We start from the raw sequence: 15,964 nt of genomic DNA, 5'->3' as shown, positions 1-15,964 counted from the left end.
TACAATTCGACCTTTATCAAAGTCGGAAACGTGATGGTACTCATTTCTCCTCCTTACACGAGGCATCACAACAATGTTTCACTAGGCAACGCCAGTCAACTGCTGTTTACGTATGAGAAACTTTCTTCATGTCAGCACGTTGTAGGTGTTGCCACCGGCGCCAACCTTGTGTGAATGCTCTGAAAAGCTAATCATTTGTATATCATAGCATCTTCTTGCTGTCGGTTAAATTTCGCGTCTGTAGCACGTCATCTTCGTGGTGTAGCAGCTTTAATGGCCAGTAGTGCATAAAACACTTGTCAGTATCCCGTATAGTTGACTCTGAAGATGGCACGACGATTCACAACCGAAATACCAAAGAGGAGAAGGAGCGGCTTGCTTGCATTCTCAGATCTTCATGGATCAATAAATAACAATAGTGTACAAATTACGCTTTGAGTAAAACGCATTCGAATGCGCTCAAAACGTGTGTACCACTTTCCACGAGTATCAGTAATGATTAATGACGGTGTGGCAACAATACGAGTAATACGAGCGACAATAACTCGAAGAATGAATAAGAAAATGGAACTGCGGTTGGTCTACTGCGAGCAGTATAATAAACTGGTTATCGTAGCCAAAACAGACACGAATGTAACCCCACAATTTGAAAAAATGTGATGTTTTGTCGCCAAGAGCTGCTGTTATTATTTATTAAACAACCAGTTTCAGTCCGAGGATCTCATTCGCTTCATAAGAAATTTACATCATACTGGGAGACATAAAACGAGTGGCATCAAAATAATAAAGTCCTTGAATTCGTAGCGGTTGTTAAGCGGTAATATAAATTACACAGTCATAAAAATGTGCCTTTCAGCGCACTGATTCATATTATATAAACAGTCAGCATTAACGTTAGGTAGGCATTATACATACTGCAATACTAATTCATGGCTTTTATTATTTGATGCAATTGATCGTGAGGACGAACGAATTTCGTGAGTTTTGTATAGCTTCCAACACGAAGTTGTAACAGCGAACAGGTTATTGAAGAGGAGCCTGGTGGAGGCAAAAGAAAGTAACCTGGTGTTTCAGTATGAACCGGCATGAATATAATTCAACGAGTAACTCCAAACACAGTAAATACACTTGACTTTGACGTTCCGTCGATAAGTCCGTTCATTATTTCTGGCAACTCTTCTCATTAATGGTTTTGAAAACCAAAGCACTCACGCAATGAAGTACAGACTCATATTGGACCCTTTACTTTGAAAGTGTTGTTAATCCATTTGTAGTCTATAGTTGTGCCGTCCCTAAAATGGTTCTCCACGAACGGCAAATGAGATTGAGCGGCAGGTAGTTCAGCCTTCATTGCATCCCAATTATGCTACTAGCGAAATATTAATGTATAATGTACGTATTACCTATCAGCCAGGCGCAGCGAACAGTGGTGAACAAAATAATTTTCTGTGACGCTTCAACGAGAGAGCTTTCTGAACAAATGTGATATCGAATAATTTGTGGTTATTTTTGTAAAGGTCAATGCAGCCTCTGGCGTCAGAATACAATCGCCACGCTACGACGAGAAATACGAAAAGCAGCGCCGTTAGATGGAAAAAAGTCTTAATACGTGCTGCCACAATGCGAGAAAAACATTTGTCAGCGCCCTCGTGAAGCTGTTAAACATAATTGTAATAACTAATATTAATCAATTAGCCGTCCTCTCACACAGACAACACAACAACACTTCGTCAGGCTACTACAGTGTCACATCTACTTCTCACTAATTGTGGCAGCAATCTGAAACACTTAACACACTCACGAAGTGTTACGAATGCTGCAAACTGTTAACAAGTAGTATCTGGGGGCCGCCGGCCTATATATTCCAGTCTTACTATAGTTAGTCTTTTGGGGGCTCGTAACATACTGATTCATGTAACGTACCAATTAGTAACAATAAGATCGCTACACTTGCGGCCCGACGTGCCTCCTCGCAACCGTGACCAAACAAGTTTGACGACCACTGCCCGTAACCCTCCCCCCTATTACTGTGCAAAAATTGTGATTACTCGAATTGCCTCTAGTCGATATTTTTTGATCTTTGTTGACTGAGCTAAAAGTAAAAGAATGATTGTAGTCTATGTAAGGTGATTTTCTAGAATGTTTGTTTTCTAATGCTTGATATGAATAATAAGAAATAACACGAATCAAATGTATAAAAATTCCACAGCCTGGCGTTAGTAGTGCTCCTGAAGACAGACCCATTTTAAAAAGGCACATCATTGCAATTTATTACTAATTACAACAAGACACTGCAATTATTAACTTTGAACGTATTAGTATCCGTGAGTAGATTATTTTCTTATTTGATTGTTTAGCTGCATTGGGTACATCGAACAGCGTCGCTGAGATGTGGCGAGTTATGTTTATATTACTTGCACTTATATTTTAAAATCTTTTGGGTTTAAATTAAAATGTGATTGCCATACTACTCTTCAAACGTAACTCGCACTTTTTTTAATTTAAAACCAGAAAACTTCCCTATCTCAGTGGAAGTAGCGGACATGTAACTTACCATTTCCTTTTCTTTCACACTCATGTGGCAATCATCCAAGCAATTAGTCTGCGTCATACGTAAATGTTTGCGTCAAGTAACCTTGCAGTTTCAATTCTTTGTACGCCAGGTTCCACTGCATTCGCGTAACGTGACCCTGTTATATAGCTAGTCCAACTTTTGTTTAACTAATGACCCATAGCACTGCTCGGAATCAGGTGACAGAATTCGAAAGTTTTCGTCACGCTTTCCACAGTACTTGCACGTCTGTACCATCTGCCACTGCGCTACCCATTACGTGGTTAACAGTTTGACCTTGAGCTGTGACATTAATTTACTTTCACTTCGTATTCACAGTTACAAATAAATAACATATGAGAATATGGACGTCATTATAACGCCCTTTCACGGAACTTTGTTACTTCCTTGCCTAATTTCTATCACATCAAGTGGTCAGATTTTAGTACGAGCTACAAATGTTGTCAGCACTGCGGGAGATTTCCCTCGCAACATTCCACTGAACAAGCTACAATGATATTGGCTTATAGCGGAAAAGCTAGAACCGTAATACTGGATTTACGTGATTTCGCCTTATTCAACAGTTTACTTCACCATGGTCTCAACTTTTACTGTTTTTCAGATGAAAATAATGTTGAAAATGCTCTCAAAACTGTTTTAAGGCATAATTTGTATGTGTCCTGAATCAGGGAAAGGATTGGTAGCGCTTTTGGACTGTTACCTGTATGTTTAGGTATACCAAACTACAGAATGATTGGTGGCCTTCCCCTCCGTGCCCGCAGGCACTGTGGGAGTGGTAATTACGTCCCTGTAATTAAATGAGCAATTAAACATTTCACGTTTGTTTACGACTCATTAATTACACTACATATAAAATCACATTTCCATTGTACAGTCTTTTTCTCCAAGGTGTCTGTGTTCTGGGGCATTATTCTCATTTCTAATGCATTTAAGAGGTCACTAGGAACAGAAAACTTATGATTTATTTCAGTGGTAACCCTCGAACCTTAATATTGAATGGATGGTACCACAGTTACATTCATTGTTATATGAGATTAGCATTATGAAACTAACGCAATTATTTAATAACGCTCCACTATTCCAGTATATAAATAAAAAACGTAACGTGAAATGTTACGTCAGTCAAACTGCACAAAGAGCTGAATGTCAGTCGAGTTAAGTACTGTAACTCTTTCCTTGCAATAAGTACTACGAAACGGTTTGAAACGTACGCAGACTCTATTCGTCGTTTAACTCTAAGTGACCCTGTGGAATAGTCACCAGGTGTTGTTACGCCATTTTAAGCACGCCCAACTGAAGTATTGATATACTCATGGGCGTGCACAGAAACTGTATCGGTGGGACAGGAGAGGGTGGCAGGGTGCGGGGGGGGGGGGGGGGGAGTGGGAGGGGGTAAGGGGCAAGACTTCAAAATGAAAATTTTTCATATAGATGAGTTGGTCAGTATCGAGACATGAAATGCCATAAGAACTAAAATAAGTAGGTGACACAAAAACTAATTATGTCACAGAGACTTAATGGGTATTCACTCAGTATACAAATAAAAACTCTGCACTCCTGATTCCAAAGGTGGTTCACGCCCTCTCTTGGCTCGCCTGGCGTACGCGGAGTATACTATTGTTAAACCAGTACGAATAATACTCTCAGACACTGAAAGTTTTTGGTAATTACTATGTTGTTTAACCCATGCTTCTTTTATGTCAAATTTTATTGATTTCAGATGCCGTAGTTCCTCTCCATAGATATCGAGACAAGTCGATATAGGCTACCGGTGCTAAGTTTACCTTCGAGCTGAATTGAGTGTGAGGTGGGGAGAAAGTGGGAAGGAGAGTTTTGTGCCCATGTTGAGGAGAGACGCAACATGGGGAACGTTATCTGCCTGATATACCATGAAGCTACTTAAAGCAAGTGTGCACAGATAATTAGTAACTATGATACCAATTGCATATGGAAGTAACAAGATTATGTGAAAGCATGTCGTACAGTTGTTCATTTTCAAACGCAATCGTTGTGCCATTTATTTTTCCGCCGACTCACAAAACACGAGTTCGTCGTGTCACTATAGTGCTACAACAGCTAGATCACTAGAGGTGGCAGCGGTAGTAAACATAAGACTGTCGACAAGAAGCAGCAGTTAGATCACTAGAGGAGGCAGCAGTCGTAAACATAAGACAGTCGACAAGAAGTGTACCGAGATGTACTACTGGTAACATGTAGGGAACGGGAGCTCAACTTAGCATCGACAACTTATACATATTGTGCTACTTCTTGCTGCTGCAAAACTTTGGGATCTAACAGTATTGTAAGTGTACAACTGATAATATTTAATCTCATATATGATGATGGAAAACGGACATCTCAATTTCTCTTAGCTACTGTAGGTTCTCTGACGCGCCAAGTTAGCCGAGAGCGTTAATGCGCTGCTTCCTGGACTTGGGTAGGCGCACCGAACCCGGATCTAATCCGCCTAGCGGATTAACGACAAGGGCAGGTGTGCGCGCCGGCCTGGATGTGGTTTTTAGGCGGTTTTCCACATCCCGCTATGTGAATACCGGGCTGGTCCCCACGTCCCGCCTCAGTTACACGACTCGAAGACATTTGAAACACGTTCGCACTCTTTCATGATTTACTCTACACGCAGACAGCTGGGGTGCACTGATTCCGTCCCAGGAGTACGGGGTGGCGACAGGAAGTTCAATCGGCCACCCCTTAAAATTAAGCATGCTAAATCCTATCGTTACCGTGCCGACTCTGCGAACAGCAGGACAAAGGCGCAAGTGAATGAAAGACTGCAGGTTCTTAAGTTTTCATCATGACATATAAATATATATACAGGGTGGAGAAAACTTGTGTCACAAAATTTTAACCCTGGATCGGCGATGTCAGTAGGAACCAAAATTACTAATGTCGTGTAGGTCGACAGCACAATTTTTAAACTACGGAAACTTGGCGCCATGAGCTACGATTGACCGCGGAATTGCCCTGTTGCCGGATGTTCTGGACAACGCATGACCGCAAATGCTTTGGCTGCCGGAGATCGCGATACATCCAAGGCCACGCTCGGTAAACCGACAACCATAGCGCTGCCCATCAACCGACGAACCGCAACAGGGCAATCCCACGGCCAATAGCAGCGCGTGGCGCCAAGTTTCCGTGGTTTATAAATGGTGCGTTGTCGACCTACACAACATTAGTAATTTTGGTCCCTACTGTCATCAGGTATCCAGGGTTAAAATTTCGCAACACAATTTTTCTCCATGCTGTGTAGATGTATCTGCTTGTACTGATTCATATCATTTTATCTTATCTTGTATCAGTCGAACTGCAGTACTTGAAACATATAATTCTGTGAACCACACGCTAAATTTAATGCAAAAGTGAATTTCGCAGTTTCTGATTGAACTTATTCAAAACTGCACTTAATGATTTATTTCTGTAGTTTATATTGAAGTGTGCTATTTTTAGATTAAACCTACTTTGTGACATTTAGCACCACAAAACGAAATTAAATTGTAAGAGCAACCACACAGGTGTGCAAAACTTGCAGACGAAAAAAAACTTATGTGTCACTGCCAAACAACATAACTCAATGAAACTTGGACCATACATAGAAAACATTGCCACAGTACAGTACAGAAGGTAACTGAAAGAAATGGGCAAGGAGATCATTACAAATGACACTTTTATTCATGAACAATAATTACACTGAAATCATCACGACGTATCACGAGCCCCTGGAGATTGCATAACCCGGGACATGGTTCTCATTGTGATCGCCACAGAATGCAGTGCGTGCCGTGCGACTTGCTCCCATGCCAGCCATATTGTTGGAAGAGAGCTCTTGTGGCAGGGCGTTCCACTGCTCCACCAGCGCGGCTGACAACTGCCGGATGATCGATGGTGCATGTGGAAGTGGTGGAGTATGGTCCCATAATGTGTCCCACAGATGCTCAGTGGAATCTAAGTCGGGGGAACGGGCAGGGCAGTCCATTCGCTAAATATGCGCTCGTTCCTAGAGTTCATCCTTCTGCAGTGTAGTCACGCTTTAACATTTATAAAAATGAAGTCACGGCCGAATGCACCCCTGAAATGGCGCAAATGGGGAAGGACTACAGTGACAGCTGAGTCTACCGTGTTCAAAGATTTGGTGGTCAGCACGCCCATGCGACACTATGCCTCCCCACACCATAACACCTGGACCACCAAAACGATGATCTTCGACAAGGCTCTTGGATGCTTTAAGAGTTCCCACCTCTCGCCATGTAAGAGTACTTCCATAATCATCATTCAGACTGAAACTGCTCTCATCCAAGAAGAGTACGTGCCCCTTTTCCTCGTTGGTCCATTCTGTATGGTCTTTACACCATTGCAGATGGTACTACCAGCGTGTGGGTGTCAACAGAACACAATGCACTGGGCAAAGTGACCTCTCCCATATAGTCGCCATGCCATTATGGAGCGTGATACTGCATGGATTGCAGTCCTGTTAAGTGTGGTTGCAACTCCACCTGCTGTTTGACATGGGTCCCGTCTTGCCTTTTGTACACTGTAGTGGTCATCCGCTGCGTTAGTTGATAATGGTCGACCTCTCCTCTCCTTCTGGCAGCAGCGCCTATGGATCAGAACGCTCGCAATGCACGTGAAACAATGCTATGAGAAATATCAAACGCCTGGGCTACACTCGTCACATTCTTTCTTCCAGTTTCTCGATGACTTTTCCCGATGTGAAGTCATCCAGTTGTTGTCTTCAGGCTATGTTATAATCAAGAAGACTACCACAGTGCTCGTTGATTGAGACATACTTCTCTTCCCATTCCTTTGACCACTTCGTGTTGCCGGACCAGACCCATTTGGCAATGTAGTGACGATGACTTCACAGCATGTGACGTTCAGCTCTCCGTGCAAGATTGGAAGACCTCTGGGTTCCGCACTTTTACTCCTTTCCATCGAATTGTTAATATTTTATGCTACTTCATCTGCCTCGTCCTTCAGTTTTGCAGCGCACACAGTAGAAATTTAAACATCTCACAACGCGTTATGTAAATGTACTTGATGCGTTATTTTTCATGCCGAGTTTGAGTAGAAGGACACAATAAAAAAATTATGCTAGCTATGGTTTCATACAAAAGTAAATCATCCCATAGTCTTATTATATTAGCATTGACTCAGGAACACAGGGGTGAAAGTTTAGGAATGATTTTAAGATAGCGTGCTCATTTAATTTTTATTAAAAAAACGGAACATTTTAAATAGTTTAGAAAAAATCTGGGACATTGAAGCAAGAAACGGGACACAAATTATGTTGACAAAATTTAATGAACATTCAAATTTAGCTTTGTGCCCACGCACGCAGATGATACCAAATAGTTTTTTACAATTATTCTGATCCAATGTCACCGTACTTTTAACTATACGTATTTTATCAAAAGTGCTTTTTCCTTTGAACACTCGAGCGATATTTATTCGTCTTAACGATTCACAATACCAGACCGTCCTCCATGTCCAACAGCAAAGTCTGACTTGCATAATGCACCTGTACATTCTACAGTTTCTCTTCTGCTAATGGGAAATTGAAATGAAGTCCCATGCCTCTTGACAGAGCGTAGGGGAACAATGCAGGAGGCCCGCACCGCCGTACTAGGCAAGGTCCTAATGGAAGTGGTTTGCCGTTGCCTTCCTCCGACCGTAATGGGAATGAATGATGATGATGAAGACGACACAACAACACCCAGTCATCTCGGGGCAGGTGAAAATCCTTGACCCCGCCGGGAATCGAATCCAGGACCCCGTGCTCGGGGAAGCGAGAACGCTACTGTGAGACCATGAGCTGCGCACCCTCTGCTAATAGTAAAAGTAATTTCATTTTCATATTGCTGTTAAAATTACTTCTTCGTTTTGGCATGACGAAACAGTGAACGTAGATCGGTACTACCAAAAGTGCAAAATATTAACATGAATGCGGCCCTGTAACATGGCGCACTATCATCCATAAAAATTCCATCGCTGTTTGGGAACATAAATTCCACGAATAGCTACCAGTGCTCTCCAAGTAGCAGAACATAACCGTTTCCAGTCAGTGACCCGTTCAGTTGGACCAGAGGATCCAGTCCATTCCATGTAAACATTGCTCACACCATTGTGAAGCCATCACTAGTGACTTGGCAGCTTGGGTACATGACTTCGTTGGGCTTGCATAACACTCGAACCCTACCATCAGCTCTTACCAACTGAAATCGGTATTCATCTGATCAGGTCACACGCCGGCCGGAGTGGCTGTGCGGTTCTAGGCGCTACAGTCTGGAGCAGAGTGACCGCTACGTTTGCAGGTTCGAATCCTACCTCGGGCATGGATGTGTGTGATGTCCTTAGGTTAGTTAGGTTTAATTAGTTCTAAGTTCTAGGCGACTGATGACCCCAGAAGTTAAGTCGCATAGTGCTCAGAGCCATTTTAACCATTTTTGATCAGGTCACGGTTTTCGAGTCGCCTAAGGTCCAATCGATATGATCACGAGACCAGTAGAGGCGCTGCAGACGATGTCGTGATGTTAGCAAAGGCTCTTGCGTCGGTCGTCTGCTGCTGTAGTCCATTAACGCCAAATTTCGCTATACTATCCTAACTGATATGTTCGTCGTACGTCCCGCTTGATTTCGTTATTTCACGGAGTGTTGCTTGTCTGTTAGCACTGACAACTCTATGCAAACGCCGCTGCTCTCGTTCGTCCGTTAAGCGTAGGCCGTCGTCCACTGTGGTGTCCATGATGAGAGGTAATGCCTGAAGGATTATATTCTCGGCACACTCTTTAACTGTGAATCTCGGAATTCTGAATCTCCTAGCGATTTCCCAAATGGAATATCCCATGCGTGTCACGCCAACTACCATTCCGCGCTGAAAATCTGTTGATTCCTGTCGTGTTGTGTAATTACGCGACGGAAACCTTCCCACATGAATAACCAGAGAAAACGTACACGCAAAATGCCGTGGCCGCTAGATGAACAGTCGTCTGGGGAAGTGTGGCGAGACCGGCAGTGGTGGGGGGATGCTCAGAGCGCTGGAGGGTAAATGCCGTTCTAAACTGAAGCCAACACTCACATTTTTCGTAAATGTTAGGTTGAGCCCTTCCACGTCCACACTTGCATGGTGACCATTCAGAAAGATCTGTCACCTCTTCTTTGGTTAGTACGTAAAAAGAATGCCGCCGAAAGTGCAGCGATTTATTTACGCCTGGTTTGCTAACGATTTGTAACTTTCAGGGACGAGTCACGATTGAGGAATTTTGAATAAAACCTACACCTTCCTCTTGTTGCCATATTAAAATTTGATTTTTTGGTAAAATACAGCGGACTTTACAGAGTCTCACCTTACTATCACGTTGTGCAGACGCTACTGCAAGAGAATTCTGAAACTGTAATTTATTAACTTTATTAAGTTAGGAACTGAGGAAAAGTAAGGTCAGCATCTTATGAGAAGGCACATCCCAGATACGAAACAAACGTGTATTGACTTCAGTAATGTTGTTCCAAAGCCGACAGCATTTCTCGTTTCACCAGCTATCGATGGCCCTTAAAAATAATATTCTTCCATTGGAAAATTCTCCAGTTAGTGGAATAACACGGTATACAATGAAGTTTCACATAATAACCACATGGCAAAATACTTTCACTTTGTGTGATATCATTTGCTAAAATCTTATTTCGATATCTCGAACCGTTTAAGAAATATTCGGAATTTCACTCTGGGTTTATCGCTGGAGTGGTGCGATCGCAAATGAGTGCGCTATGTCAGATCAATTTTCTCAAGATTGGTGACAGATAGAGACCTCCAACCAACTCTAAAGAAAAAATTCAATATGTTAGCTAAATTTCATTCGCAGCAACATGTTATATAATATGCACCAGAGCAAAATCATAACTACTCCTATTTCTCATTGCAATTTTTTTCGATTTTCTGTAAAATTTTTTGACAAAAACTGAAGGGCATGCGCGTCGATTCTGTGATGGCTGACCGGACGAAAGGTGAAAGCACTTGTCGGCTTCCCCTTCTGAACACCCGAAGGAACTCACCCAGCTCTTTGGATGAAAACGGGAAACTGTGCATCGGCCACCCTATCCTGCTCGACCTAACAAATGACAGCTCCACCAAAGCACCGACTTTTCATACCTTGTGTACACGATACTACCACCATGTTTATATGTGCATACTATCCAGGGGCTTTTGTCCCCTCAGTGTATTTGCACAGTGCTCAGCGTATTGATAATCTAAGTAGCATAAAATACCTTAACCAAGCGGAATCGCAAAAAAGTGGGACACTGAAGCGTCCCCAAAAACGCTTTTGGGACAACGAGACATTTCCGAAAAAAAGGGGCTGTCCTGGGAAAATTGGAACAAATGGTCACCATATTTTAAGAAATCAGTCATACGATTAATAATAAAACTCCCTGAGTTGACATAAAATGCCCAACTCCTGACATTATAAGTTGTTTATATGAAATTAAATTAATACTGTATTCAAGTTATATCTGATTATTACACTCCTGATCTCCAATGCACACTGGTATCAGCAGACTTAAAGGCTGCATTGAGAGTGTCAGAGCTGAAATGCTCCAATCATCTGCAGTGTGTGTCACTGCTTCCCTGCCAGCAAATATTCCTAAGTTACATTATCTAATCCTCTGTAATATCAAATAAATATTGATGTAATAATCATTACTGCTATCTAGTAACAGTTTGTTGCACGTGTTTTGCAGGTAAGGACGACAAGGGATGGAGCATGTATATCGACCGCCAGCGGTCGTGGTTCATGCACGACAGCGTTCACGAACAGAGGTGCGAGGGTGGGATTCAAGTTGGCTCCACCGTGGGTGTGCTGCTAGACCTGGAGCGGCACACCCTCAGCTTCTACGTCAATGAGGAACCACAGGTACATACTGGGGAACTCAGCTCTGATTGTGAGACACACTAGTAAATTTTGTTGCCCTCAAAGTGGAATTTCCAGAGTCTCAATATACCATTGGTAAATGATTACCACTTTTGGGGAAGGTTACTGTATAAATTAATTCACTCACTTCCTTGCTAAACATCTACATCTACATTCATACTCCGCAAGCCACCTGACAGTGTGTGGCGGAGGGTACTTTGAGTACCTCTATCGGTCCTCCCTTCTATTCCAGTGTCGTATTGTTCGTGGAAAGAAACATTGTCGGTATGCCTCTGTGTGGGCTCTAATCTCTCTGATTGTATCCTCATGGTCTCTTCGCGAGATATACGTAGGAGGGAGCAATATACCGCTTGACTCCTCGGAGAAGGTATGTTCTCGAAACTTCAACAAAAGCCCGTATCGAGCTACTGAGCGTCTCTCTTGCAGGGTCTTCCACTGGAGTTTATCTATCATCTCCGTAACGCTTTCGCGGTTACTAAATGATCCTGTAACGAAGCGCGCTGCTCTCCGTTGGATCTTCTCTATCTCTTCTATCAACCCTATCTGGTACGGATCCCACACCAGTGAGCAGTATTCAAGCAGTGGGCGAACAAGCGTACTGTAACCTACTTCCTTTGTTTTCGGATTGCATTTCCGATGTTATCCACAAGGTCATTTATATATATTATTAATATCAACGGTCCTTCGACACTCCCCTGCAGCACACCTGAAATCACTCTTACTTCGGAAGACTTCTCTCCATTGAGAATGACATGCTGCGTTCTGTTATCTAGGAACTCTTCAATCCAGTCACACAATTGGTCTGATAGTCCATATGCTCTTACTTTGTTCATTAAACGACTGTGGGGAATTGTATCGAACGCCTTGCGGAAGTCAAGAAACACGGCATCTACCTGGGAACCCGTGTCTATGACCCTCTGAGTCTCGTGGACGAAGAGCGCGAGCTGGGTTTTATACGATCGTCTTTTTCGAAACCCACGCTGATTCCTACAGAGTAGTTTTCTCAAACTGACAGCATTCATGACCAAAGTTGGTAAACTTGTAAAACGTGACAGCCAGACAGAGCTTTGATTTATTACTTATTTCTTCATTCACAGATTGTTTTACAATGATATTGGACTTGTCGTTTTAGTACAACATTAAAACATAGCTATCAGTTACCAAAATATGCAACTGCATAGTTACTCATCGTTCTGGATAATTCTGGTAGGTTCATTCCACCCACCTACTCTATGTTTCCTATTATATTTTAGCCAGCATGTGCCCATTTTTGATAATACGAAGGTATTAAGACCAGTTTGCTGTTGTGTTGCAGGGGCCCATAGCGTTCCATGGCCTCTATGGTGTCTTCTACCCAGCCGTGAGCCTCAACCGTGGAGTGGCAGTCACCCTCCACACGGCCCTGGATCCACCATCTGACTCGGACGAGAGCTGAGGACAGCTGTTCCCGGGTCCCCCGGAGGCACCAGCAGCAGAGGCGGCCAGCAGTGCAGTTCTTTCTCCTGAGGACACCGAAGTGCCGGAACGCCACCCATCCACTGACACTGACCTCTGAACAGTGGTTCCTTTCTAGATTATAACAGACACTCTCTGATGATGCGACAAGTTTCACTTCCTCACTACCGAGAGCATTCCAGATATCACTGTAGACTCTTTAGATCCAAGCAAACTGCTTGGTTCCATTTTAGATGCTTCGAGATTTCATATTCCAACCCATCTTTATTTGAAACTCTTATAATGAGTCGACATATCAACAAAGACGTGTTTCACTGTTACATTCTTCAAAGAATATTCAGTCAAGCAGACCTTAATCCTATTTTTCTTTACCCTTATGTAGATTCATGAAAGACATATGAATGATTAAACGAATGGATAAGATAAAACATTATGTGCACAGGATTAATATGTGTACACACAATTTTTCCTGCCCAAAGTTATCATCACATTGAATGTTTTAAACATTCAGAAATGACTACACGACTGACAGAGCAATGATGTCTGTAGTTAACACACTGAGATACTGTTGAGCATTTCCACAATAAATACTGTCTATTTTAGCAACCAGGTTCTGCAGCAATGAAAACAGGTAACTAATGATAACAGAACCTTGCTGGTCTGAGACTATGAAGGACTACCACACATGTTCTCTGAATCAAGTGGAGATGAAGGTTACATAAACGATGAAATTATATTCATCCACACAGAAAGAGATGGACCTTAATGAAGGATCTCCCACTGCCCCTTATCCTGCCCTTTCTTCCTGTCTTTAGGAGGGAAATCCAGTCTAGCGAACAAGTGGGTGATACATTCTATGAAAGGTAGTTGAGAAATATTAGCTCAGAACTGGGGCCTGATAATTAGATTTTCCTGTTATAAAATTACCTACACTTTGTAATTATTGTAATAGAATTTATGGATGTTGCACTATCGTCCAAAAGAAATAATATCCAGATGCCATAATTATGTTATTGTATGTAAATATTTATCAAATGGTACTTAAAACAGATACATAATTTTCATTATATGTAAAATCCACACCTGTCATAAGTTATTGGTAGTGATAAACAAGAGCAATCATATTGATGTATTTGTCATAGTTCCAATGTGTGGATTATTTCATTTGTATTTACTAGTGGGTGAAATATGTAGTTTATTTTATGGGAGAAAATAGACTTGAAATTAACTTTTTCAAGGATGATATTTGTTTATGGGACAAGACACAAACATTCTTAAAATTAAAAGTAATTTTTTAAAGTATATCAGCTCAGAATTGTTTTTTTAGAGAACATAATGGTCCGACATGCTTCAAAGATTGAATTTGGTGGTTGGGTATCACCTACTGCTATATACTAAAATGGTTCATTGTCAGGCATACTTTAAACCCCTTTTTCCTATTTGTATTTCAAGGCAACATGAAGCAATGACTGCTGTTAGATAATACATAAATGTGATGACTGATTTATTTGACTGAATTCAATTTACATTTTTAAATTCATAAGCAAAAGCTACATAGACTCTTGATGTTATAAATAACTTATATGCTCACTAAAGCCATCACCAAAGACTGATATTCAGAAGAAAGCTAAAACTGCCTAGACTAAGAAAATGCTAACACCACTGGTTTTATAAGTTTTATGACTAGTAATAAAATACCATCCACTTCAAAACTTCCAGAAATTGTCCATAAATGTTTTAAAGAAATATAAGTGTCATTTATATTTGGTGGATTTTTTATTCTTAAAAAAACTTCTATTTGGTATTGTCACTGCCAGAAAAATAGTTTTTAAAATGATCATTATGATGAAAATTATTGTACATCATAGCTGTATATAGAACTGCATTATAGCCTATACAGATGCAACTGCATTGCTGTGGCTATTAAAAGTTTTTGATACTTTTATTCTATTGAATTTGAATTGTATTTGGTGTTAAGGGATGAGTAAGTATCCCAGTTTCCATGATACTTCAAGATGAATTGCATTACTCGCAATGAGATTCACAGAGGTAGAATAAAACTGGAAACTTTTATGAGATTCAGATATGTTTGTAAGGTGAAATTTTGTCAATACCCAGAAATTTACAATTCTGCCATTGCAAAGTTCATGACTAACTCTTGGATGTGCTAGTATAAAGTTACATTAGATGTATCCATGTCTTTAGAAAACAGTTTGTCTGTACAGTAAAATGTAACTATATGCTTGATATACTTGCAGAACATGCTGCCAAAGATTATTCCTTCACAAATTAACTTATAATATTTTTCTCCCACTGAATAAACTATAATGTAATTTAGCGACTACCACACAATTTGTTCACACTTCATTGTTTAGTATATATATCTGTTTGAACAACATGTTTCCACAGTAAATTTAGTGACTGTTTCTTGTTATAATTGCAGTTCTTGTCTGTTACAGTGAATCAGTTAATATTAATTTTATGTGGTACATAACCTGCCATGATATACATTCTTTTACATAGTCTTCAGTCTATAGAGTTGAAGAAACAGTGGTCCTCATGTTTAAATTACTTGAAGTGTTACTAATATTTTATAAGCACAAAATTTGTATCCCTTGTAAATTTGTATATTGAAAGTTATTGCTAATAAAATAGTTAAAATGCAACTGAATATTGTTTTGCAAGTCCCAGAAATCATATAAGTTGTGAACTTCAAATATTTGTAAAAATATTGACTTCTTTTTATATATTACATGAATGAAGTGTAGAGGATAATGAAAGATAAGCTATTCCACACCATTGCAAAATAGTGTAACTATTTACTTCAGATGGTCCTAAACAAATATAGTGACAGGTACTCTGAAAATATAAACTTCATAATGTGAGTGGTTTACCTCAGTATGGTCTACTTAATGGTAATCGATACAAATAGAGAATCAGATTTTATTATGTGATCACCTTTGATTAACTGTATTATTATAACATGTATAGCTTGGTTATT

The 15,964-nt window shown here is 40.8% G+C and overlaps 1 protein-coding gene across 1 annotated transcript in view; it reads left to right on the top strand.

Moving 5' to 3' along the window:
* Positions 1–15,631, top strand: part of LOC124803291 (E3 ubiquitin-protein ligase TRIM9) — a 173,710-nt gene extending 158,079 nt beyond the window's left edge. Inside the window, exons 11-12 of the mRNA XM_047264474.1 lie at positions 11,318–11,490; positions 12,824–15,631. Of these exons, the coding sequence (XP_047120430.1) occupies positions 11,318–11,490; positions 12,824–12,943 (293 nt within the window). The 3' untranslated portion in view covers positions 12,944–15,631. The remainder of the gene's footprint in view (positions 1–11,317; positions 11,491–12,823) is intronic.
* Positions 15,632–15,964: the final 333 nt, after the last annotated feature.

Source organism: Schistocerca piceifrons, chromosome 6 (assembly GCF_021461385.2).
Source record: "Schistocerca piceifrons isolate TAMUIC-IGC-003096 chromosome 6, iqSchPice1.1, whole genome shotgun sequence".
NCBI classification, from domain to species: domain Eukaryota; kingdom Metazoa; phylum Arthropoda; class Insecta; order Orthoptera; family Acrididae; genus Schistocerca; species Schistocerca piceifrons.
This window is presented reverse-complemented; position numbering and strand designations above follow the sequence as displayed.